The 27,953-nt window shown below is 37.8% G+C and overlaps 1 protein-coding gene across 1 annotated transcript; it reads right to left on the minus strand.

Moving 5' to 3' along the window:
* Window positions 1–363: 363 nt before the first annotated feature.
* On the minus strand, window positions 364–4,669 carry LOC147872932 (transformation/transcription domain-associated protein-like). The gene is made up of 5 exons (XM_087354003.1): window positions 4,664–4,669; window positions 2,360–2,511; window positions 1,790–1,887; window positions 1,176–1,261; window positions 364–921 (listed from the first exon to the last, which is right to left on the minus strand). Exons 1-5 carry the CDS (start codon window positions 4,667–4,669, stop codon window positions 547–549), a joined length of 717 nt encoding a protein of 238 aa, XP_087210129.1. The 3' UTR covers window positions 364–546.
* Between the last annotated feature and the right edge of the window lie 23,284 nt (window positions 4,670–27,953).

A 27,953-nucleotide genomic window follows, 5' to 3' on the forward strand; every position in this document is an offset into this window, starting at 1 on the left:
CAATAATGCCAATCCCTCACCACATTTACGTCTTTCAACATATCAAATCTCACGCTTTAAGTCACAACATCTAAAGTACCTAATAAAATTGGACAGACTCATCTCTCTCACACGACAACCACATCAAATACATTCTAATGCTCATGTACTCACACAACGAATGCCTGGTTCAGACCGATATCAGTCTCTTGCGGATATGAGGTTCCTTCTTTGTCCCAGCAGGTTTAATCTTCTGACATGAAGTCGGTCTGCCAACTGTTGCCGCACGTACTTCAACGCTTCTCTGGCCAGCAGTACGCAGGTCACGTGGTGCTCAGTAGAATCTGAAGGATCATTCTGTTTCTCGTAATCTGCTACTCCCAGAAAGAGAAAATAAATTCACATTCAAGAAATCAAGACATCACACTCTTCTAAGAACACACAGTTTTACTTCACCAAGCAGTTAACACTCCCACCTTAGCCAATGAACAAGCACCTTCCATTTTCAGAAGACAAATTCTGTCAAGTTCATTACAAACTCATTCACAAGTTAACTTTAAATACGGGTCACGACCAGCGACCTGACAAATTCTGAACTCCCTCGCTTACAGATTCATACTGGAGCCTTTCTTTCCTCCCCCCCAACAAATTTAAAACATTCGCCAAGTGGGCCATTATTCCACACGTCATAATACTGCAACTACAAACTCTACAACTCACACACGTCACGTCAGACCCACGCAACTTCCGTTGCCACTGATTCAGTGGATATTTAACGAACAGTTCGCTTGCCGTCGGTTTGGAGCCGAGGATGTTGATCGCTGTCTCCAAGAAAAGAACAAGTGCCAGGTGTCCTGGCTTACACGGCTCCCTCTCCTCGTGCCCCATTATGACAGCGAGGGAGTCTGTAAACACCAGTCGGTCCATGCCCTTCAGGTTCGCCTGTTTTGATGTCATGGAGAAAGGACGTAAATGAAAGATTAAGAAATGGCAAGCCTCTACAACACAGCCAACATCTGTAGCACTTCTACTACTAAGGTGAATTCAACCGACAAGGGGCAATTAGATTTATTTTCCATATCACCATCAGTAATGCCACTTTATAATGCCTTCTGGAAGCAAAGGTGGAAGCTTCACCATCAGTAATATAAATTGTTTCAATGTTGAACAATCTAAATTTATAAAACTGAACTCACCAGCTTCCTGTGATATCGCCACCATTGTGCAGTGACAAACAAGGAACACCGTCGTAACTCTTTCATGGCTGCAGCAACAAACACTCCTACCAACATACACAACAGGCCTTACTGGCTTTTCAGATATGAAGCAGAAATAAGTACGTCAGACGCTTTCAACAAGTTCACATACTAAATGTGGTTTTAAGAGAGATTTCAGGTTCTCACAGTGGTCTTTGGGTTCTAACACCACTTGGACTTACAGAAAACCAACACCGATTATGGTTTTCAAACATTTAATGGTTCGCTATATCAGCTGAAGTTATCCTTGTGACTAAGCGCAATGCCATGAGGCAGTGGGAGCATGGAGGTAAACTCCATGCATTCTCAATTATAGAACTATGTGGAGGTCAGCCTCAAAATGTGGTTCCTTAAACTGGCAAAGAAAAATCACGTTCTTCATTGTTTCTTTGTAGTCTCAATATAAGAAATAGACAAGTTCTTTATTTCATTAAAACCATTTGCTACTTTTCAGGACAAAAGGTCTTCAACACTTTCTCCTTCTTCTTTCAATAATGGCATTGTAATTCAGAGAAGAAGTTTATTAAACAATTTACTCAAATGGATGAACTTGCCTGTGACTGCCGTCTGGTGAGTGGCTCTGGCTCGCTTGTCCTGCAATCTGTAGGGAATCCCATGGACTGCGGAGATCTCCACATGTGGATCATCAAAACTGCAACAGCGAATCACAATGAGTACAGATAATTACACTCACATCCTAATGTTCAATGGTCACAGCAGTGGCCAATGCAGTAGCTGCTTCCTAAATCAGCACCTGATGTAAGAGGCACAGAGTAAATGGGAAATCTGGGTTTATGATATGACAAAGAAATACATTACTTGTAGAAGCCTCCTGGTACTGGCAGGATACTAAACCCAAACTAATTGTGATACAGCCTCTAACGGGCTCACTGTACCAGTAAATAATGAGCTCTGGGTGCTCAGAGAAAAATCTATATCAGTGCCTCATAGACTGCCTTGGGACTCGCTTACAATTCTGCGTTGAAAAGCCAATGATTAACAATCTGTTATGTCATGTTAGTACCATCAGGCTGGAAAAACATCTTTTATTTTGTACACTATTTTAATATCAAGAATGAGGTTAGTTTGACAATATTCTTCTGCCTCCAACTGCTCTTATATACCTTGGACAGGAGAAAAGCTGCTGCGCTCTATTCTCATCATCATTAAAATTCAGGGATGCCACCAAGAAACAGCAAATTATTTCCCAGCACTGACGACGGTAGAACGGATCCGTCGTGCTTGACTTCAGAGCACTAGATGCTGTCTCCACGACCTAGAAAACACAAGCAACAGTTTCAAGTTATAACGAGTGACAACGCAAGCCAGATTCAATGGTAAGGGAAGTCAAATGTTTTAGTTACAGTAACTTTCAAGTACTGCAATTACTGTAATACTCTAAACACCTTTTCTCCACATCAGGGCGCATGTCATATTTATTTCCAGAAACTTTGGGTTTCATGGACACCTAGACTTTTATTTTGTACGTAAAAAACGAGTTTGACAAATCTCAACAACACTGAAATAAAAATTAACTACAAGCATATAATTTTTGTATAGTCTATGCTAACCCTATAAACGTCAAAAAGGAACGTACTATACGCGTATCAAGTTATTTAATAATCTTCCACCAACAATTAAAACTCTAAATTGTGATATAAATGTATTCAAGCCTGCACTGAAATTAGCTTTCATACTTGAATTGCAAAATCTGAAGGTTATGTACATTCACATGTGAAACACGTTCTTGTAATTGTGTCCAAAGTACTGAAGTTTATGTTTATTGTATGAAATGACTTGCTCTGCATCCTTTGGATTACTCCTAAGAAGGATCTATGGAATGCAAACAAACTCTACTCTCTAACATACCTGAATAATGCAATTCCTTATCCAAGTAACAAACACTCCAGGTGCTTCGTTCTGTCTCGTTCTTCACATCTCCAACTCCAAAAAAGCTGCTTCCCCATCACGCACACAACTGATCTTCTCAAACGCTGATATTCAGACAAATTGGTCCTCCATGTCTTCGTTGATGCCAGTAAACACACACTACAGCACTACTCAGCACATCCCCTGATCTCAAACTCCTCTTTGAGACAGACTAGGCACTCACACTAAATCTATAACCGTACACCTCCTCGGAAAGCAAGGTAATCGCACGAGGGCCTGAGGTCTTCCTTGTGGCATTGTGAGGCATGCTACGAACACCCCATACTTGGTCACTAGGAATCAAAAGTGGGCAACTGTGGTGTGGTGGCCACGTAACCAACATTACAACCTGTAACCCTAGCTGCTTACTTCTACCTTCTTCACTGCGATAAGCTATTGCACAAATTTAAATCAACAGCTACTGAATTTCCACATGCAAGTCACAAAAACAGAGGCTGCCACCACGTGTCTGTGGGTCATCCCAACCGCATCGCCTGATGAATTGTGTCCATCATGCACAAGGGTCATGTCAGCTCCCGGAGCAAAGTCTTGCTACCTCCGTAGTAATGACGGACTCGAAACTGCGTAACGGCTGAAGTATCCCATATGCTTGCATTCACGCCTACCTGAAACAAAACCATGTCCAGAAATAAACATCCGCATTGAGAGACCAGTATTAATTCTTACTACGAAGGCACTCTACACCACATTAATAACCTACTGGCAACTAATCCGGCCTTTCGTGCAACCAAAATATTTCCCACTTTACGTACTTCACACAGGAGAAAGATGACAAACATCAGTTCAAATAAACTTGCAAGCATTGGAAATATAAGAGAGTAAAGCTGCACTCGACTGGGCATGCATCCTACCATCACGCCGCCCGAAGTAAACAATACCAGCAGAGGAGCTGCGCCATTTTCTCGCGCGCAGGGACGGCAACGTCTGAAAAACAGCGAACACATCCCGCAACCGCCGGAGCACGAGGGATATTCAATGATCATTATGTGCGCACCCTGACGAACTCTCCTGTCATCTACCGACAATACCCCTGAGGTACATGCCCATCCGCGAACACTACATGGCACTGCCGAACAAAATGCTGCCTGAAATACCACTCCACAGTTTGTAAACTTATAAGCACCTGAAACGTAATTAAAGCCCTTCTTCCTTCTTGTCCACATGAAGTATTGTGGTTGTTATCAGGAATACAAAATATATTTGTGATTACATAAACTTTACATCAGGTACCCATCATATATGAGTTTGTTGTAAATGTAAACTGTGCTGTAGTTCACTGAAACATAATATAAAATATTCTCTTTAGCACCACTTTAAACAAACAATATTATGCCTCCTCTTTTTTTGGGAACCAGGAATCTGACCATCTCCTCACTGCGGTAAATTTTGCCTGACTGTTCCTCCCTCCATGCAGCTGAGTAACCACGATCCAAACTTTCCGGTCTTATCGCGTTCCCTCAGTACTAATCTACACTTACCCACATGCTCCTGCCATCCTAAAGTGAACTGCGTTAATTTGTATTTTGGCTGCAATGTACCAGAGTAATAAGCATTTGTATAATCCATTTTCATCAAAATATTCTTTGCATTACGGCAAACCTGACACTATTTTAAATGAAGTTATTTTAGAATCCCTTGACATTTTAGATTTCTTTACAGACAGTTACAGTGGTTATATGTGATTCCTCACGTAGCAAACGGAAAACGAATCACCACTGGGGGAGCCATCACACTTCTTACTAATGAACTGGTGAAATTGTTAAATGCAACTAAGAATATATGGACATTATGCAGAGAGCTTATAACATTTCAATCTCTATCCCTCTCCTACCCTTATTCAAAAGACTGAAACCTCCATCATTTCAAACACACGAAAGTTTAACGTTACGTTAGAACAGTGTGGGAACTGAAACCAATAAGTGAAGAGAACGCTGTGGCAACGCAAAGACAGTCACCATTTCAACATATTTCACTAGGAGACAGGAACAAAATTCGAATGTCTAAGATACCAAAGACCACGAACAAAAGTGCTTTCAAGTATTTAGGCTGGAAGAGGGTTAAGAATTTCGATTAAACTTTATTTATTAATTTGTGGTTTATATAAAGTCAGTGTCAGAAGCTCATACAATGTAGCATAGATGACAATATTTGCTTTTAGGTTCATGAACATGCTCTTTCTTGCATGGAAATTTTAGAATGCCGTCTTCTGACAAATTATCAACAAACTGTGAAAGTGTGGAAGAATGGAGTCATGTTTTCATATTTGTTATCTGTAATTTCCAATGCATTAATCTGTTACCAGAATAATGGTTAACTGCAACTGTTGGTAAACAAACTGCTAAGGAAAATATTGTTGAATGAAGATTTCAGTCTACAATTAATACACGTATAGCACAAAATTTCTCAGGTTATGTGCATCTCATGTTACTTGTAGGATAATAAAAGGAAGGAAGGTGGCATTTCAATAATATTGATGCACAAGGCATGCATGTACTGTGTTTGAAAGAATATTTATTATAACTGGCCACTTCATTGACGTGGGGGGGGGGGGGTGGCATGGAAACATTACGATGGATTTTAGGGAAATATTTTTTGAACCTCTGAGATGACTGGAAATGGCTGACCACGGATTCCCATGTGCAGGCGTTGTTATTACTCGTGATTAATCTTCCAACTGTGGGCTACGACTTATAGTGGCAATGACATAAGATATTCAGATAGTTTAGTTGAAAATATTTATTCTTTACAACGATGACTCGGGTCACTGTAGTAATTACATGTAGTGTAATATAAAATTAAATAAATATTTTAATAAATTATTCTTCGTGTGACAACATATATACTTCCACAATGAAATATTCAATAACATCATATTTAAGTGATAAGTAATTGGTGTACTTGTAATTACTGAAAGTATGTGTCCAATAAAATATCTTTGTAAAACAATTAAATCAGGTATGAAAGTGAAGCCCAGAATATAATATACTTTTTAAAGTGACGGAATCGAACTTTTAAGTGTTTAATAATATACAATTAACCATAACGAGTTCAAGGTGCCCTTACATGCGCAAGTCATACGACTGCACTGCGCAACAACGTCTGCGCAGGTGCCCCACTAACCTAACCTAACCTAACCTAACTCAAGCCAATCAAAACGGGGTAATCTGCATCAGTGTAAAATGGTTTCCTGCGCACGAATTTTGGAAAAAGCGAATGGATGCTCAGAAATTATTGAAATTTTGTATGGACGTCATGCCACAGGTAAGTTAATGATATTCATACTCTATTATGTCTTATCGCTTTTTAGAAATTCGTACGAAGGCATCAAAGTCGTGAGGTAGAGGATGCGCAAAGTCGGCCACGACCACTTATCAATAACGATATTAAGCGCTCACACAATCCCCATATAACACAATTAGTGCTTATATGCGTGTAATATGTCATAACACGTCTAAAATTACATAATGTTTCCACAAGAAATATTTCTTCCAAAATTGATGCAGTGTAGATGTTGACGCAAGTACGTAGCAGACTCATGCGTAACGGTGACTCAATCTAACTCACTATAAATAAGTATCATGTAACGAAAGAATCAAAATAAACATACGTGAATGTAAGTACGTCATTTATTAACATAAATCGCCTCACAAAGAAACTGAATATAAAACTCTGGTACTTCAATTGCAATGTTTGGTGGACGCGGAATTCGTGGCGCACGTCAAACGTGTGGTAACATATTGGTGTCCTATGTCAAATGTCTACAAAACATATCGAAAATATTGCCTCCCATTTACTCGAGGACACGACGTTCACACACAATGAGGCAGTCTATCGGAAAAATACGGAACCAAAGATAAGACGAGCCATCTGTGACGACCTAAATGGAAAGAAATCAATACTTTCGAATGGCATCGAGGACCAATCAGAAGACAGTCAGTACTGATTCTGTCTTGGAACAGTCGGCTGGTCCCATTGGAATAGTCGCCATTAAACTACGGTTGGGATTATTTGATACCGGTCGGTCAGTATCAACGTAACTTTGTGTTCAAGAAGTAGAGTTCTTCGGGACCATTAACAAGATTAATTACCATCGCTCAATCAAGTATTAACGGGTGCTACCTACACTGAATCTCAGTGTAAGGATGTCTTCTCGGTGACGTGTGAGATTAGAAACAATTGAAACAACAATCCAACATAACACGCAAGAATATGTGCGGTTCGCCACATTGAGACATACGACTTCAGTGAATGGACATTTCCATGCCATGTGTGCTCAGTAAAGACGTTTGTACGAGTTAGTAACACGTAAATCATATACAGACATAGCGTAACTGCAGAAGCTGGACCTATGTAATTTGAAAATATTCATTCTTTATAACGATGACTGGGGTCACTGGAATAATTACATGTAGTGTAATATAAAATTAAATAAATATTTTAATAAATTATTCTTCGTGTGACAACATATATACTTCCACAATGAAATATTCAATAACATCATATTTAAGTGATAAGTGATTGGCGTACTTCCAATTACTGAAAGTATGTGTCCAATAAAATATTCTTGTAAAAATATTAAATCAGGTATGAAAGTGAAGCCCAGAATATAATATACTTTTTAAAGTGACGGAATCGAATTTTTGAGTGTTTAATAATATACAATTAACCATAACGAGCTCAAGGTGCCCTCACATGCGCAAGTCATATGACTGCACTGCGCAACAACGTCTGCGCAGGTGCCCCAATAACCTAACCTAACCTAACCTAACCCAAACCAACCAAAACGGGGTAATCTGCATCAGTGCAAAATGGTCTCCTGCGCACGAATTTTGGAAAAAGCGAATGGATGCTCAGAAATTATTGAAATTTTGTATGGACGTCATGCCACAGGTAAGTTAATAATATTCATACTCTATTATGTCTTATCGCTTTTTAGAAATTCGCACGAAAGCATCAAAGTCGTGAGGTGGAGGATGAGGAAAGTCGGCCACGACCACTTATCAATAACGATATTAAGCGCTCACACAATCCCCATATAACACAATTAGTGCTTATATGCATGTAATATGTCATAACACGTCTAAAATTACATAATATTTCCACAAGAAATATTTCATCCAAAATTGATGCTGTGTAGATGTTGACGCAAATACGTAGCAGATTCATGCGTAACAATGACCCAATCTAACTCACTATAAATAAGTATCATGTAACGAAAGAATCGGAATAAACATAGTGAATGATAGTACGTCATTTATTTTTATAAATCGCCTCACAAAGAAACTGAATATAAATTTCTGGTACATCAATTGCAATGTTTGGTGGGCGCGGAATTCGTGGCGCACGTCAAACGTGTGGTAACATATTGGTGTCCTATGTCAAACTTCTACAAAATATATCGAAAATATTGCCTCACATTTACTCGAGGACACGACGTACAAACACAAGGACGCAGTCTATCGCAGAAAATACGGAACCAAATATAAGACGTGCCATCTGTGACGACCTAAATGGATAGAAATCAATACTTTCGAATGGCATCGAGGACCAATCAGAAGCCAGTCAGTACTGGTCCTGTCTTGGAACAGTCGGCTGGTCCCATTGGAATAGTCGCCATTAAACTACGGTTGGGATTATTTGATACCGGTCGGTCAGTATCAACGTAACTTTGTGTTCTAGGAATAGAGTTCTTCGGGACCATTAACAAGATTAATTACCACCGTTCAATCAAGTATTAACGGGTGCTACCTACACTGAATCTCAGTGTAAGGATGTCTTCTCGGTGACGTGTGAGAATAGAAACAATTGAAACAACAATCCAACATAACACGCAAGAATATGTGCGGTTCGCCACATTGAGACATACGACTTCAGTGAATGGACATTTCCATGCCAAGTGTGCTCAGTAAAGACGTTTGTACGAGTTAGTAACACGGAAATCCTATACAGACATCGCGTATCTGCAGAAGATTGACCTATGTAATTTGAGAACATTTATTCTTTATAACGATGACTGGGGTCACTGTAGTAATTACATGTAGTGTAATATAAAATTAAAAAAATATTTTAATAAATTATTCTTCGTGTGACAACATGTATACTTCCACAATGAAATATTCAATAACATCATATTTAAGTGATAAGTGATTGGTGTACTTGCAAATACTGAAAGTATGTGTCCAAAAAAATATCTTTGTAAAAAAATTAAATCAGGTATGAAAGTGAAGCCCAGAATATAATATACTTTTTAAAGTGACGGAATCGAATTTTTGAGTGTTTAATAATATACAATAAACCATAACGAGCTCAAGGTGCCCTCACCTGCGCAAGTCATACGACTGCACTGCGCAACAACGTCTGCGCAGGTGCCCCACTAACCTAACCTAATCTAACCTAACCTAACCTAACCCAAACCAACCAAAACGGTGTAATCTGCATCAGTGCAAAATGGTTTCCTGCGCACGAACTTTGGAAAAATCGAATGGATGCTCAGAAATTATTGAAATTTTGTATGGACGTCATGCCACAGGTAAGTTAATGATATTCATACTCTATTATGTCTTATCGCTTTTTAGAAATTCGCACGAAGGCATCAAAGTCGTGAGGTGGAGGATGAGCAAAGTCGGCCACGACCACTTATCAATAACGATATTATGCGCTCACACAATCCCCATATAACACAATTAGTGCTTATATGCGTGTAATACATCTTAACACGTCTAAAATTACATAATGTTTCCACAAGAAATATTTCTTCCAAAATTGATGCAGTGTAGATGTTAACGCACATACGTAGCAGATTCATGCTTAACGATGACCCAATCTAACTCACTATAAATAAGTATCATGTAACGAAAGAATCGGAATAAACATACGTGAATGATAGTACGTCATTTATTAATATAAATCGCCTCACAAAGAAACTGAATATAAATTTCTGGTACATCAATTGCAATGTTTGGTGGGCGCGGAATTCGTGGCGCACGTCAAACTTGTGGTAACATATTGGTGTCCTATGTCAAACTTCCATAAAATATATCGAAAATATTGCCTCACATTTACTCGAGGACACGACGTACAAACTCAAAGACGCAGTCTATCGCAGAAAATACGGAACCAAAGATAGGACGTGCCATCTGTGACGAACTAAATGGAAAGAAATCAATACTTTCGAATGGCATCGAGGACCAATCAGAAGCCAGTCAGTACTGGTTCTGTCTTGGAACAGTTGGCTGGTTCCATTTGACTAGTCGCCATTAAACTACAGTTGGAATTATTCGATTTCCGTCGGTCAGTATCAACCTAAATTTGTGTTCCAGAAATAGAGTTCTTCGGGACCATTAACAAGATCAATTACCACCGTTCAATCACGTATTAACGGGTGCTACCTATAATGAATCTCAATGTAAGGATGTCTTATCGGTGACGTGTTAGAATAGAAACAAGTGAAACATCAATCCAACATAACATGCAAGTATATGTGCGGATCGCCACATTGAGACATACGACATCAGTGAATGGACATTTCCATGCCATGTGTGCTCAGTAAACACGTTTGTAGAAGTTAGTAACACGTAAATCATATACAGACATCGCGTAACTGCAGAAGCTGGACCTATGTAATTTGAAAATATTTATTCTTTATAACGATGACTGGGGTCACTGTAGTAATTACATGTAGTGTAATATAAAATTAAATAAATATTTTAATAAATTATTCTTCGTGTGACAACATATATACTTCCACAATGAAATATTCAATAACATCATATTTAAGTGATAAGTGATTGGTGTACTTCCAATAACTGAAAGTATGTGTCCAATAAAATATCTTTGTAAAAAAATTAAATCAGGTATGAAAGTGAAGCCCAGAATATAGCATACTTTTTAAAGTGACGGAATCGAATTTTTTAGTGTTTAATAATATACAATTAACCATAACGAGCTCAAGGTGCCCTCACATGCGCAAGTCATACGACTGCACTGCGCAACAACGTCTAGGCAGTTGCCCCACTAACCTAACCTAACCTAACCCAAACCAACCTAAACGGGGTAATCTGCATCAATGCAAAATGGTTTCCTGCGCACGAATTTTGGAAAAAGCGAATGGGTGCTCAGAAATTATTGAAATTTTGTATGGACGTCATGCCACAGGTAAGTTAATGATATTCATACTCTATTATGTCTTATCGCTTTTTAGAAATTCGCAGGAAGGCATCAAAGTCGTGAGGTGGAGGATGAGCAAAGTCGGCCACGACCACTTATCAATAAAGATAAAAAGCGCTCACACAATCCCCATATAATACAATTAGTGCTTATATGCGTGTAATACACCATAACACGTCTAAAATTACATAATGTTTCCACAAGAAATATTTCTTCCAAAATTGATGCAGTGTAGATGTTGACGCAAATACGTAGCAGATTCATGCGTAACGATGACCCAATCTAACTCACTATAAAAAAGTATCATGTAACGAAAGAATCGGAATAAACATACGTGAATGATAATACGTCATTTGTTAATATAAATGGTTTCACAAAGAAACTGAATATAAATCTTTGGTACGTCAATTGCAATGTTTGGTGGACGCGGAATTAATGGCGCACGTCCAACGTGTGGTAACATATTGGTGTCCTATGTCAAACTTCTACAAAATATATCGAAAATATTGCCTCACATTTACTCGAGGACACGACGTACAAACACAAAGACGCAGTCTATCGGAAAAATACGGAACCAAAGATAAGACGAGCCATCTGTGACGAACTCAAAGGAAAGAAATCAATACTTTCGAATGGCATCGAGGACCAATCAAAAGTCAGCCAGTACTGATTCTGTCTCGGAAAAGTCGGCTGGTCCCATTTGAATAGTCGCCATTAAACTACGGTTGGAATTATTTGATTTAGGTTGGTCAGTATTAACATAACTTTGTGTTCTAGAAATAGAGTTCTTCGGGAAAATTAACAAGATTAATTACCACCGTTCAATCACGTAGTAACGGGTGCTACCTACACTGAATCTCAGTGTAAGAATGTCTTCTCGGTGACGTGTGAGAATAGAAACAATTGAAACATCAATCCTACATAACATGCAAGAATATATGCGGTTCGCCACATTGAGACATACGACTTCAGTTAAAGGACATTTCCATGCTATGTGTGCTCAGTAAAGACGTTTGTACGAGTTAGTAACACGTAAATCATATACAGACATCGCGTCTCTGCAGAAACTTGTCCTATGTAATTTGAAAACATTTATTCTTTATAACGATGACTGGGGTCACTGTAGTAATTACATGTAGTGTAATATAAAATTAAATAAATATTTTAATAAATTATTCTTCGTGTAACATCATATATACTTCCACAATGAAATATTCAATAACATCATATTTAAGTGATAAGTGATTGGTGTACTTGCAATTACTGAAAGTATGTGTCCAATAAAATATCCTTGTAAAAAAATTAAATCAGGTATGAAAGTGAAGCCCAGAATATAATATACTTTTAAAAGTGACGGAATCGAATTTTTGAGTGTTTAATAATATACAATAAACCATAACGAGCTTAAGGTGCCCTCACATGCGCAAGTCATACGACTGCACTGCGCAACAACGACTGCGCAGGTGCCCCACTAACCTAACCTAACCTAACCTAACCCAAACCAACCAAAACGGGGTAATCTGCATCAGTGCAAAATGGTTTCCTGCGCACGAATTTTGGAAAAACCGAATGGATGCTCAGAAATTATTGAAATTTTGTATGGACGTCATGCCACAGGTAAGTTAATGATATTCATACTCTATTATGTCTTATCGCTTTTTAGAAATTTGCACGAAGGCATCAAATTCGTGAGGTGGAGGATGAGCAAAGTCGGCCACGACCACTTATCAATAACGATATTAAGCGCTCACACAATCCCCATACAACACAATTAGTGCTTATATGCATGTAAAATGTCATAACACGTCTAAAATTACATAATGTTTCCACAAGAAATATTTCTTCCAAAATTGATGCTGTGTAGATGTTGACGCAAATACGAAGCAGATTCATGCGTAACGATGACCCAATCTAACTCACTATAAATAAGTATTATGTAACGAAAGAATCGGAATAAACATAGTGAATGATAGTACGTCATTTATTAATATAAATTGCCTCACAAAGAAACTGAATATAAATCTCTGGTACATCAATTGCAATGTTTGGTGGGCGCGGAATTCGTGGCGCACGTCAAACTTGTGGTAACATATTGGTGTCCTATGTCAAACTTCTACAAAATATATCGAAAATATTGCCTCACATTTACTTGAGGACACAACGTACAAACACAATGACGCAGTCTATGGCAGAAAATACGGAACCAAAGATAAGACGTGCCATCTGTGACGACCTAAATGGAAAGAAATCAATACATTCGAATGGCATCGAGGACCAATCAGAAGCCAGTCAGTACTGGATCTGTCTTGGAACAGTTGACTGGTTCCATTTGCCTAGTCGTCATTAAACTAAGGTTGGAATTATTAGATTTCCGTCGGTCAGTATCAACATAAATTTGTGTTCTGGAAATAGAGTTCTTCGGGACCATTAAGAAGATTAATTACCACCGTTCAATCAAGTATTAACGGGTGCTACCTACACTGAATCTCAGTGTAAGGATGTCTTCTCGGTGACATGTGAGAATAGAAACAATTGAAACAACAATCCAACATAACACGCAAGAATATGTGCGGTTCGCCACATTGAGACATACGACTTCAGTGAATGGACATTTCCATGCCATGTGTGCTCAGTAAAGACGTTTGTACGAATTAGTAACACGTAAACCATATACAGATATCGCGTATCTTCTGAAGCTGGACCTATGTATTTTGAGAACATTTAATCTTTATAACGATGACTGGGGTCACTGTAGTAATTACATGTAGTGTAATATAAAATTAAAAAAATATTTTAATAAATCATTCTTCGTGTGACAACATGTATACTTCCACAATGAAATATTCAATAACATCATATTTAAGTGATAAGTGATTGGTGTACTTGTAATTACTGAAAGTATGTGTCCAATGAAATAACTTTGTAAAAAAATTAAATCAGGTATGAAAGTGAACCCAGAATATAATATACTTTTTAAAGTGACGGAATCGAATTTTTGAGTGTTTAATAATATACAATTAACCATAACGAGCTCAAGGTGCCCTCACCAGCGCAATTCATATCACTGCACTGCGCAACAACGTCTGCGCAGGTGCCCCACTAACCTAACCTAACCTAACCTAACCTAACCTAACCCAAACCAACCAAAACGGGGTAATCTACGTCAGTACAAAATGGTTTCCTGCGCACGAATTTTGGAAAAAGCGAATGGATGCTCAGAAATTATTGAAATTTTGTATGGACGTCATGCCAAAGGTAAGTTATTGATATTCATACTCTATTATGTCTTATCGCTTTTTAGAAATTCGCACGATGGCATCAAATTCGTGAGGTGGAGGATGCGCAAAGTCGGCCACGACCACTTATCAATAACAATATTAAGCGGTAACACAATCCCCATATAACACAATTAGTGCTTACATGCGTGTAATACGTCATAACACGTCTAAAACTACATAATGTTTCCACAAGAAATATAATTCTTCCAAAATTGATGCAGTGTAGATGTTGACGCAAATACGTAGCAGATTCATGCGTAACGATGACCCAATCTAACTCACTATAAATAAGTATCATGTAACGAAAGAATCGGAATAAACATACGTGAATGTAAGTACGTCATTTATTAACATAAATCGCCTCACAAAGAAACTGAATATAAATCTCTGGTACATCAATTGCAATGTTTGGTGGACGCGGAATTCATGGCGCACGTAAAACGTGTGGTAACATATTGGTGTCCTATGTCAAATTTCTACAAAATATATCGAAAATATTGCCTTACATTTACTCGAGGACACGACGTACAAACACAAGGACGCAGTCTATCGGAAAAATACGGAACCAAAGATAAGACGTTCCACCTGTGACGACCTAAATGGAAAGAAATCAATACTTTCGAATGGCATCGAGGACCAATCAGAAGACAGTCAGTACTGATTCTGTCTTGGAACAGTCGGCTGGTCCCATTGGAATAGTCGCCATTAAACTACGGTTGGGATTATTTGATACCGGTCGGTCAGTATCAACGTAACTTTGTGTTCTAGGAATAGAGTTCTTCGGGACCATTAACAAGATTAATTACCACCGTTCAATCAAGTATTAACGGGTGCTACCTACACTGAATCTCAGTGTAAGGATGTCTTCTCGGTGACGTGTGAGAATAGAAACAATTGAAACAACAATCCAACATAACACGCAAGAATGTGTGCGGTTCGCCACATTGAGATATACGACTTCAGTGAAAGGACATTTCCATGCCATGTGTGCTCAGTAAAGACGTTTGTACGAGTTAGTAACACGTAAATTATATACAGACATTGCGTAACTGCAGAAGCTGGACTTATGTAATTTGAGAACATTTATTCTTTATAACGATGACTGGGGTCACTGTAGTAATTACATGTAGTGTAATATAAAATTACATAAATATTTTAAGAAATTATTCTTCGTGTAACAACATATATACTTCCACAATGAAATATTCAATAACATCATATTTAAGTGATAAGTGATTGGTGTACTTGCAATTACTGAAAGTATGTGTCCAATAAAATATCCTTGTAAAAAAATTAAATCAGGTATGAAAGTGAAGCCCAGAATATAATATACTTTTTAAAGTGACGGAATCGAATTTTTGAGGTGTTTAATAATATACAATTAACCAAACGAGCTCAAGGTGCTCTCACATGCGCAAGTCATACGACTGCACTGCGCAACAACATCTGCGGAGATGCCCCACTAACCTAACCTAAGCTAACCTACCCTAACCCAAACCAACCAAAACGGGGTAATCTGCATCAGTGCAAAATGGTTTCCTGCGCACGAATTTTGGAAAAAGCGAATGGATGCTCAGAAATTATTGAAATTTTGTATGGACGTCATGCCACAGGTAAGTTAATGATATTCATACTCTATTATGTCTTATCGCTTTTTAGAAATTTGCACGAAGGCATCAAAGTCGTGAGGTGGAGGATGCGCAAAGTCGGCCACGACCACTTTTCAATAACGATATTAATCGCTCACACAATACCCATATAACACAATTAGTGCTTATATGCGTGTAATACGTCATAACACGTCTACAATTACATAATGTTTCCACAAGAAATATTTCTTCCAAAATTGATGCAGTGTAGATGTTGACGCAAATACGTAGCAGATTCATGCGTAACGATGAACCAATCTAACTCACTATAAATAAGTATCATGTAAAGAAAGAATCGGAATAAACATACGTGAATGATAGTACGTCATTTATTAATATAAATGGCCTCACAAAAAAACTGAATATAAATCTCTGGTACATCAATTGCAATGTTTGGTGGACACGGAATTCATGGCGCACGTCAAACGTGTGGTAACATATTGGTGCCCTATGTCAAATTTCTACAAAATATATCGAAAATATTGCCTCACATTTACTCGCGGACACGAAGTACAAACACAAAGACGCAGTCTATCGGAAAAATACGGAACCAAAGATAAGACGTTCCACCTGTGACGACCTAAATGGAAAGAAATCAATACTTTCGAATGGCATCGAGGACCAACCAGAAGCCAGTCAGTACTGGTTCTGTCTTGGAACAGTTGGCTGGTTCCATTTGACTAGTCGCCATTAAACTACGGTTGGAATTATTCGATTTCCGTCGGTCAGTATCAACCTAAATTTGTGTTCTAGAAATAGAGTTCTTCGGGACCATTAACAAGATTAATTACCACCGTTCAATCACGTATTAACGGGTGCTACCTACACTGAATCTCAGTGTAAGGATGTCTTCTCGGTGACGTGTGAGAATAGAAACAATTGAAACAACAATCCAACATAACACGCAAGAATATGTGCGGTTCGCCACATTGAGACATACGACTTCAGTGAAAGGACATTTCCATGCCATGTGTGCTCAGTAAAGACGTTTGTACGAGTTAGTAACACGTAAATCATATACAGACATCGCGTAACTGCAGAAGCTGGACCTATGTAATTTGAAAATATTTATTCTTTATAACGATGACTGGGGTCACTGTAGTAATTACATGTAGTGTAATATAAAATTAAATAAATATTTTAATAAATTATTCTTCGTGTGACAACATATATACTTCCACAATGAAATATTAAATAACATCATATTTAAGTGATAAGTGATTGGTGTACTTCCAATTACTGAAAGTATGTGTCCAATAAAATATTCTTGTAAAAATATTAAATCAGGTATGAAAGTGAAGCCCAGAATATAATATACTTTTTAAAGTGACGGAATCGAATTTTTGAGTGTTTAATAATATATAATTAACCATAACGAGCTCAAGGTGCCCTCACATGCGCAAGTCATATGACTGCACTGCGCAACAACGTCTGCGCAGGTGCCCCAATAACCTAACCTAACCTAACCTAACCTAACCCAAACCAACCAAAACGGGGTAATCTGCATCAGTGCAAAATGCTCTCCTGCGCACGAATTTTGGAAAAAGCGAATGATGCTCAGAAATTATTGAAATTTTGTATGGACGTCATGCCACAGGTAAGTTAATGATATTCATACTCTATTATGTCTTATCGCGTTTTAGAAATTCGCACCAAGGCATCAAAGTCGTGAGGTGGAGGATGCGCAAAGTCGGCCACGACCACTTATCAATAACGATATTAAGCGCTCACACAATCCCCATATAACACAATTAGTGCTTATATTCGTGTAATACATCATAACACGTCTAAAATTACATAATGTTTCCACAAGAAATATTTCTTCCAAAATTGATGCAGTGTAGATGTTGACGCAAATACGTAGCATATTCATGCGTAACGATGACCCAATCTAACTCACTATAAATAAGTATCATGTAATGAAAAAATCGGAATAAACATACGTGAATGATAGTACGTCATTTATTAATATAAATTGCCTCACAAAGAAACTGAATATAAATCTCTGTTACATCAATTGCAATGTTTGGTGGACGCGGAATTCGTGGCGCACGTCAAACTTGTGGTAACATATTGGTGTCCTATGTCAAACTTCTACAAAATATATCGAAAATATTGCCTCACATTTACTCGAGGACACGACACTCAAACAAAATTTGGCAGTCTATCGCAGGAAATACGGAACCAAAGATAAGACGTGCCATCTGTGACGACCTAAATGGAAAGAAATCAATACTTTCGAATGGCATCGAGGACCAATCAGAAGCCAGTCAGTACTGGTTCTGTCTTGGAACAGATGGCTGGTTCCATTTGACTAGTCGCCATTAAACTACGGTTCGGATTATTTGATACCGGTCGGTCAGTATCAACGTAACTTTGTGTTTTAGGAATAGAGTTCTTCGGGACCATTAAGAAGATTAATTACCACCGTTCCATCACGTATTAACGGGTGCTACCTATAATGAATCTCAATGTAAGGATGTCTTATCGGTGACGTGTTAGAATAGAAACAAGTGAAACATCAATCCAACATAACATGCAAAAATATATGCGGTTCGCCATATTGAGTCATACGACTTCAGTGAATGGACATTTCCATGCCATGTGTGCTCAGTAAAGACGTTTGTACGAGTTAGTAACACGTAAATCATATACAGACATCGCGTATCTTCTGAAGCTGGACCTATGTATTTTGAGAACATTTATTCTTTATAACGATGACTGGGGTCACTGTAGTAATTACATGTAGTGTAATATAAAATTAAAAAAATATTTTAATAAATTATTCTTCGTGTGACAACATATATACTTCCACAATGAAATATTCAATAACATCATATTTAAGTGATAAGTGATTGCTGTACTTCCAATTACTGAAAGTATGTGTCCAATAAAATATCTTTGTAAAAAAATTAAATCAGGTATGAAAGCGAAGCCCAGAATATAATATACTTTTTAAAGTGACGGAATCGAATTTTTGAGTGTTTAATAATATACAATAAACCATAACGAGCTTAAGGTGCCCTCACATGCGCAAGTCATACGACTGCACTACGCAACAACGTCTGCGCAGGTGCCCCACTAACCTAACCTAACCTAACCTAACCCAAACCAACCAAAACGGGGTAATCTGCATCAGTGCAAAATGGTTTCCTGAGCACGAATTTTGGAAAAAGCGAATGGTTGCTCAGAAATTATTGAAATTTTGTATGGACGTCATGCCACAGGTAAGTTAATGATATTCATACTCTCTTATGTCTTATCGCCTTTTAGAAATTCGCACGAAGGCATCAAAGTCGTGAGGTGGAGGATGAGCAAAGTCGGCCACGACCACTTATCAATAACGATATTAAGCGCTAACACAATCCCCATATAACACAATTAGTGCTTATATGCATGTAAAATGTCATAACACGTCTAAAATTACATAATGTTTCCACAAGAAATATTTCTTCCAAAATTGATGCTGTGTAGATGTTGACGCAAATACGAAGCAGATTCATGCGTAACGATGACCCAATCTAACTCACTATAAATTAGTATCATGTAACGAAAGAATCGGAATAAACATAGTGAATGATAGTACGTCATTTATTAATATAAATGGCCTCACAAAGAAACTGAATATAAATCTCTGGTACATCAATTGCAATGTTTGGTGGGCGCGGAATTCGTGGCGCACGTCAAACTTGTGGTAACATATTGGTGTCCTATGTCAAATTTCTACAAAATATATCGCAAATATTGCCTCACATTTACTCGAGGACACGACGTACAAACACAATGACGCAGCATATCGGAAAAATACGGAACCAAAGATAAGACGAGACATCTGTGATGACCCAATGGAAAGAAATCAATACTTTCGAATGGCATCGAGAACCAATCAGAAGATAGTCAGTACTGATTCTGTCTTAGAACAGTCGGCTGGTCTCATTGGAATAGTCGCCATTAATCTAAGGTTGGGATTATTTGATACCGGTCGGTCAGTATCAAAGCAACTTTGTGTTCTAGGAATAGAGTTCTTCGGGACCATTAACAAGATTAATTACCACCGTTCAATCAAGTATTAACGGGTGCTACCTACACTGAATCTCAGTGTAAGGATGTCTTCTCGGTGACGTGTGAGAATAGAAACAATTGAAACAACAATCCAACATAACACGCAAGAATGTGTGCGGTTCGCCACATTGAGACATACGACTTCAGTGAAAGGACATTTCCATGCCATGTGTGCTCAGTAAAGACGTTTGTACGAGTTAGTAACACGTAAATTAAATACATACATCGTCTATCTGCAGAAGCTGGACCTATGTAATTTGAGAACATTTATCCTTTATAACGATGACTGGGGTCACTGTAGTAATTACATGTAGTGTAATATAAAATTAAATAAATATTTTAAGAAATTATTCTTCGTTTAACAACATATATACTTCCACAATGAAATATTCAATAACATCATATTTAAGTGATAAGTGATTGGTGTACTTGCAATTACTGAATGTATGTGTCCAATAAAATATCCTTGTAAAAAAATTAAATCAGGTATGAAAGTCAAGCCCAGAATATAATATCCTTTTTAAAGTGACGGAATCGAATTTTTGAGTGTTTAATAATATACAATTAATCATAACGAGCTCAAGGTGCCCTCACATGCGCAAGTCATATGACTGCACTGCGCAACAACGTCTGCGCAGGTGCCCCAAAAACCTAACCTAACCTAACCCAAACCAACCAAAACGGGGTAATCTGCATCAGTGCAAAATTGTTTCCTGCGCACGAATTTTGGAAAAAGCGAATGGTTGATCAGAAATTATTGAAATTTTGTATGGACGTCATGCCACAGGTAAGTTAATGATATTCATACTCTCTTATGTCTTATCGCCTTTTAGAAATTCGCACGAAGGCATCAAAGTCGTGAGGTGGAGGATGCGCAAAGTCGGCCAAGACCACTTTTCAATAACGATATTAATCGCTCACACAATACCCATATAACACAATTAGTGCTTATATGCGTGTAATACGTCATAACACGTCTACAATTACATAATGTTTCCACAAGAAATATTTCTTCCAAAGTTGATGCAGTGTAGATGTTGACGCAAATACGTAGCAGATTCATGCGTAACGATGAACCAATCTAACTCACTATAAATAAGTATCATGTAACGAAAGAATCGGAATAAACATACGTGAATGATAGTACGTCATTTATTAATATAAATGGCCTCACAAAAAAACTGAATATAAATCTCTGGTACATCAATTCCAATGTTTGGTGGACGCGGAATTCATGGCGCACGTCAAACGTGTGGTAACATATTGGTGTCCTATGTCAAATGTCTACAAAACATATCGAAAATATTGCCTCACATTTACTCGAGGACACGACGTTCACACACAATGAGGCAGTCTATCGGAAAAATACGGAACCAAAGATAAGACGAGCCATCTGTGACGACCTAAATGGAAATAAATCAATACTTTCGAATGGCATCGAGAACCAATCAGAAGACAGTCAGTACTGATTCTGTCTTGGAACAGTCGGCTGGTCTCATTGGAATAGTCGCCATTAATCTAAGGTTGGGATTATTTGATACCGGTCGGTCAGTATCAAAGCAACTTTGTGTTCTAGGAATAGAGTTCTTCGGGACCATTAACAAGATTAATTACCACCGTTCAATCAAGTATTAACGGGTGCTACCTACACTGAATCTCAGTGTAAGGATGTTTTCTCGGTGACGTGTGAGAATAGAAACAATTGAAACAACAATCCAACATAACACGCAAGAATATGTGCGGTTCGCCACATTGAGACATACGACTTCAGTGAATGGACATTTCCATGCCATGTGTGCTCAGTAAAGACGTTTGTACGAGTTAGTAACACGTAAATCATATACAGACATCGCGTATCTTCTGAAGCTGGACCTATGTATTTTGAGAACATTTATTCTTTATAACGATGACTGGAGTCACTGTAGTAATTACATGTAGTGTAATATAAAATTAAATAAATATTTTAATAAATTATTCTTCGTGTACCAACATATATACTTCCACAATGAAATATTCAATAACATCATATTTAAGTGATAAGTGATTGGTGTACTTGCAATTACTGAAAGTATGTTTCCAATAAAATATCCTTGTAAAAAAATTAAATCAGGTATGAAAGTGAAGCCCAGAATATAATATACTTTTTAAAGTGACGGAATCGAATTTTTGAGTGTTTAATAATATACAATTAACCATAACGAGCTCAAGGTGCCCTCACATGCATACGACTGCACTGCGCAACAACGTCTGCGCAGGTGCCCCACTAACCTAACCTAACCTAACCTAACCCAAACCAACCAAAACGGGGTAATCTGCATCAGTGCAAAATGGTTTCCTGCGCACGAATTTTGGAAAAAGCGAATGGATGCTCAGAAATTATTGAAATTTTGTATGGACGTCATGCCACAGGTAAGTTAATGATATTCATACTCTCTTATGTCTTATCGCCTTTTAGAAATACGCACGAAGGCATCAAAGTCGTGAGGTGGAGGATGCGCAAAGTCGGCCACGACCACTTATCAATAACGATATTAAGCGCTCACACAATCCCCATATAACACAATTAGTGCTTATATGCGTGTAATACATCATAACACGTCTAAAATTACATAATGTTTCCACAAGAAATATTTCTTCCAAAATTGATGCAGTGTAGATGTTGACGCAAATACGTAGCAGATTCATGCGTAACGATGACCCAATCTAACTCACTATAAATAAGTATCATGTAACGAAAGAATCGGAATAAACATACGTGAATGATAGTACGTCATTTATTAATATAAATTGCCTCACAAAGAAACTGAATATAAATCTCTGGTACATCAATTGCAATGTTTGGTGGACGCGGAATTCATGGCGCACGTCAAACTTGTGGTAACATATTGGTGTCCTATGTCAAATGTCTACAAAATATATCGAAAATATTGCATCACATTTACTCGAGAACACGAAGTACAAACACAAAGACGCAGTCTATCGGAAAAATACGGAACCAAAGATAAGACGTTCCACCTGTGACGACCTAAATGGAAAGAAATCAATACTTTCGAATGGCATCGAGAACCAATCAGAAGACAGTCAGTACTGATTCTGTCTTGGAACAGTCGGCTGCTCTCATTGGAATAGTCGCCATTAATCTAAGGTTGGGATTATTTGATACCGGTAGGTCAGTATCAAAGCAACTTTGTGTTCTAGGAATAGAGTTCTTCGGGACCATTAACAAGATTAATTACCACCGTTCAATCAAGTATTAACGGGTGCTACCTACACTGAATCTCAGTGTAAGGATGTCTTCTCGGTGACGTGTGAGAATAGAAACAATTGAAACAAAAATCCAACATAACACGCAAGAATATGTGCGGTTCGCCACATTGAGACATACGACTTCAGTGAAAAGACATTTCCATGCCATGTGTGCTCAGTAAAGACGTTTGTACGAGTTAGTAACACGTAAATCATATACAGACATCGCGTAACTGCAGAAGCTGGACCTATGTCATTTGAAAATATTTATTCTTTATAACGATGACTGGGGTCACTGTAGTAATTACATGTAGTGTAATATAAAATTAAATATATATTTTAATAAATTATTCTTCGTGTGACAACATATATACTTCCACAATGAAATATTCAATAACATCATATTTAAGTGATAAGTGATTGGTGTACTTGCAAATACTGAAAGTATGTGTCCAATAAAATATCCTTGTAAAAAAATTAAATCAGGTATGAAAGTAAAGCCCAGAATATAATATACTTCTTAAAGTGACGGAATCGAATTTTTGAGTGTTTAATAATATACAATTAACCATAACGAGCTCAAGGTGCCCTCACATGCGCAAGTCATACGACTGCACTGCGCAACAACGTCTGCGCAGGTGCCCCACTAACCTAACCTAACCTAACCCAAACCAACCAAAACGGGGTAATCTGCATCAGTGCAAAATGGTTTCCTGCGCACGAATTTTGGAAAAACCGAATGGATGCTCAGAAATTATTGAAATTTTATATGAACGTCATGCCACAGGTAAGTTAATGATATTCATACTCTCTTATGTCTTATCGCCTTTTAGAAATTCGCACGAAGGCATCAAAGTCGTGAGGTGGAGGATGCGCAAAGTCGGCCACGACCACTTATCAATAACGATATTAAGCGCTCACACAAACCCCATATAACACAATTAGTGCTTATATGCGTGTAATACATCATAACACGTCTAAAATTACATAATGTTTCCACAAGAAATATTTCTTCCAAAATTGATGCAGTGTAGATGTTGACGCAAATACGTAGCAGATTCATGCGTAACGATGACCCAATCTAACTCACTATAAATAAGTATCATGTAACGAAAGAATCGGAATAAACATACGTGAATGATATTAAGTCATTTATTAATATAAATCGCCTCACAAAGAAACAGAATATAAATTTATGGTACATCAATTGCAATGTTTGGTGGGCGCGGAAAGCGTGGCGCACGTCAGACTTGTGGTAACATATTGGTGTCCTATGTCAAACTTCTACAAAATATATCGAATATATTGCATCACATTTACTCGAGGACACGACGTACAAACACAAGGAAGCAGTCTATCGGAAAAATACGGAACCAAAGATTAGACGTGCCATCTGTGACGACCTAAATGGAAAGAAATCAATACTTTCGAATTGCATCGAGGACCAATCAGAAGACAGTCAGTACTGATTCTGTCTTGGAACAGTCGGCTGGTCCATTGGAATTGTCGCCATTAAACTACGGTTGGGATTATTTGATACCGGTCGGTCAGTATCAACGTAACTTTGTGTTCTAGGAATAGAGTTCTTCGGGACCATTAACAAGATTAATTACCATCGTTCAATCAAGTATTAACGGGTGCTACCTACACTGAATCTCAGTGTAAGGATGTCTTCTCGGTGACGTGTGAGATTAGAAACAATTGAAACAACAATCCAACATAACACGCAAGAATATGTGCGGTTCGCCACATTGAGACATACGACTTCAGTGAATGGACATTTCCATGCCATGTGTGCTCAGTAAAGACGTTTGTACGAGTTAGTAACACGTAAATCATATACAGACATCATGTATCTTCTGAAGCTGGACCTATGTATTTTGAGAACATTTATTCTTTATAACGATGACTAGGGTCACTGTAGTAATTACATGTAGTGTAATATAAAATTAAATAAATAATTTAATAAATTATTCTTCGTGTAACAACATATATACTTCCACAATGAAATATTCAATAACATCATATTTAAGTGATAAGTGATTGCTGTACTTCCAATTACTGAAAGTATGTGACCAATAAAATATTCTTGTAAAAATATTAAATCAGGTATGACAGTGAAGCCCAGAATATAATATACTTTTTAAAGTGACGGAATCGAATTTTTGAGTGTTTAATAATATACAATTAACCATAACGAAATCAAGGTGCCCTCACATGCGCAAGTCATACGACTGCACTGCGCAACAACGTCTGCGCAGGTGCCCCACTAACCTAACCTAACCTAACCTAACCTAACCCAAACCAACCAAAACGGGGTAATCTACGTCAGTGCAAAATGGTTTCCTGCGCACGAATTTTGGAAAAACCGAATGGATGCTCAGAAATTATTGAAATTTTGTATGGACGTCATGCCAAAGGTAAGTTATTGATATTCATACTCTATTATGTCTTATCGCTTTTTAGAAATTCGCACGATGGCATCAAATTCGTGAGGTGGAGGATGCGCAAAGTCGGCCACGACCACTTATCAATAACAATATTAAGCGGTAACACAATCCCCATATAACACAATTAGTGCTTACATGCGTGTAATACGTCATAACACGTCTAAAACTACATAATGTTTCCACAAGAAATATAATTCTTCCAAAATTGATGCAGTGTAGATGTTGACGCAAATACGTAGCAGATTCATGCGTAACGATGACCCAATCTAACTCACTATAAATAAGTATCATGTAACGAAAGAATCGGAATAAACATACGTGAATGTAAGTACGTCATTTATTAATACAAATCGCCTCACAAAGACACTGAATATAAATCTCTGGTACATCAATTGCAATGTTTGGTGGGCGCGGAATTCGTGGCGCACGTCAAACTTGTGGTAACATATTGGTGTCCTATGTCAAACTTCTACAAAATATATGGAAAATATTGCCTCACATTTACTCGAGGACACGAAGTACAAACACAAAGACGCAGTCTATCGGAAAAATACGGAAACAAAGATAAGACGTGCCACCTGTGACGAACTCAATGGAAAGAAATCAATACTTTCGAATGGCATCGAGGACCAATCAGAAGACAGTCAGTACTGATTCTGTCTTGGAACAGTTGGCTGGTTCCATTTGACTAGTCGCCATTAAACTACGGTTCGAATTATTCGATTTCCGTCGGTCAGTATCAACCTAAATTTGTGTTCTAGAAATAGAGTTCTTCGGGACCATTAACAAGATTAATTACCACCGTTTAATCACGTATTAACGGGTGCTACCTATAATGAATCTCAATGTAAGGATGTCTTATCGGTGACTTGTTAGAATAGAAACAAGTGAAACATCAATCCAACATAACATGCAAGAATATGTGCGGTTCGCCACTTTGAGACATACGACTTAAGTGAAAAGACATTTCCATGCCATGTGTGCTCAGTAAAGACGTTTGTAGGAGTGAGTAACACGTAAATCATATACAGACATCATGTATCTTCTGAAGCTCGACCTATGTATTTTGAGAACATTTATTCTTTATAACGATGACTGGAGTCACTGTAGTAATTACATGTAGTGTAATATAAAATTAAAAAAATATTTTAATAAATTATTCTTCGTGTGACAACATATATACTTCCACAATGAAATATTCAATAACATCATATTTAAGTGATAAGTGATTGCTGTACTTCCAATTACTGAAAGTATGTGACCAATAAAATATCCTTGTAAAAATATTAAATCAGGTATGACAGTGAAGCCCAGAATATAATATACTTTTTAAAGTGACGGAATCAAATTTTTGAGTGTTTAATAATATACAATTAACCATAACGAGCTCAAGGTGCCCTCAAATGCGCAAGTCATGACTGCACTGCGCAACAACGTCTGCGCAGGTGCCCCACTAACCTAACCTAACCTAACCTAACCCAACCCAAACCAACCAAAACGGAGTAATCTGCATCAGTGCAAAATGGTTTCCTGCGCACGAATTTTGGAAAAAGCGAATGGATGCTCAGAAATTATTGAAATATTGTATGGACGTCATGCCACAGGTAAGTTAATGATATTCATACTCTATTATGACTTATCGATTTTTAGAAATTCGCACGAAGGCATCAAAGTCGTGAGGTGGAGAATGCGCAAAGTCGGCCACGACCACTTATGAATAAAGTAATTAAGCGCTCACACAATCCCCATATAACACAATTAGTGCTTATATGCGTGTAATACGTCATAACACGTCTACAATTACATAATGTTTCCACAAGAAATATTTCTTCCAAAATTGATGCAGTGTAGACGTTGACGCAAATACGTAGCAAATTCATGCTTAACGATGACCCAATCTAACTCACTATAACTAAG

This window comes from Zootermopsis nevadensis, unplaced genomic scaffold (genome assembly GCF_977971745.1).
Source record: "Zootermopsis nevadensis isolate Lab colony 2312 unplaced genomic scaffold, Znev_1.0 Znev_ptg000022l, whole genome shotgun sequence".
Lineage (NCBI taxonomy): Eukaryota > Metazoa > Arthropoda > Insecta > Blattodea > Termopsidae > Zootermopsis > Zootermopsis nevadensis.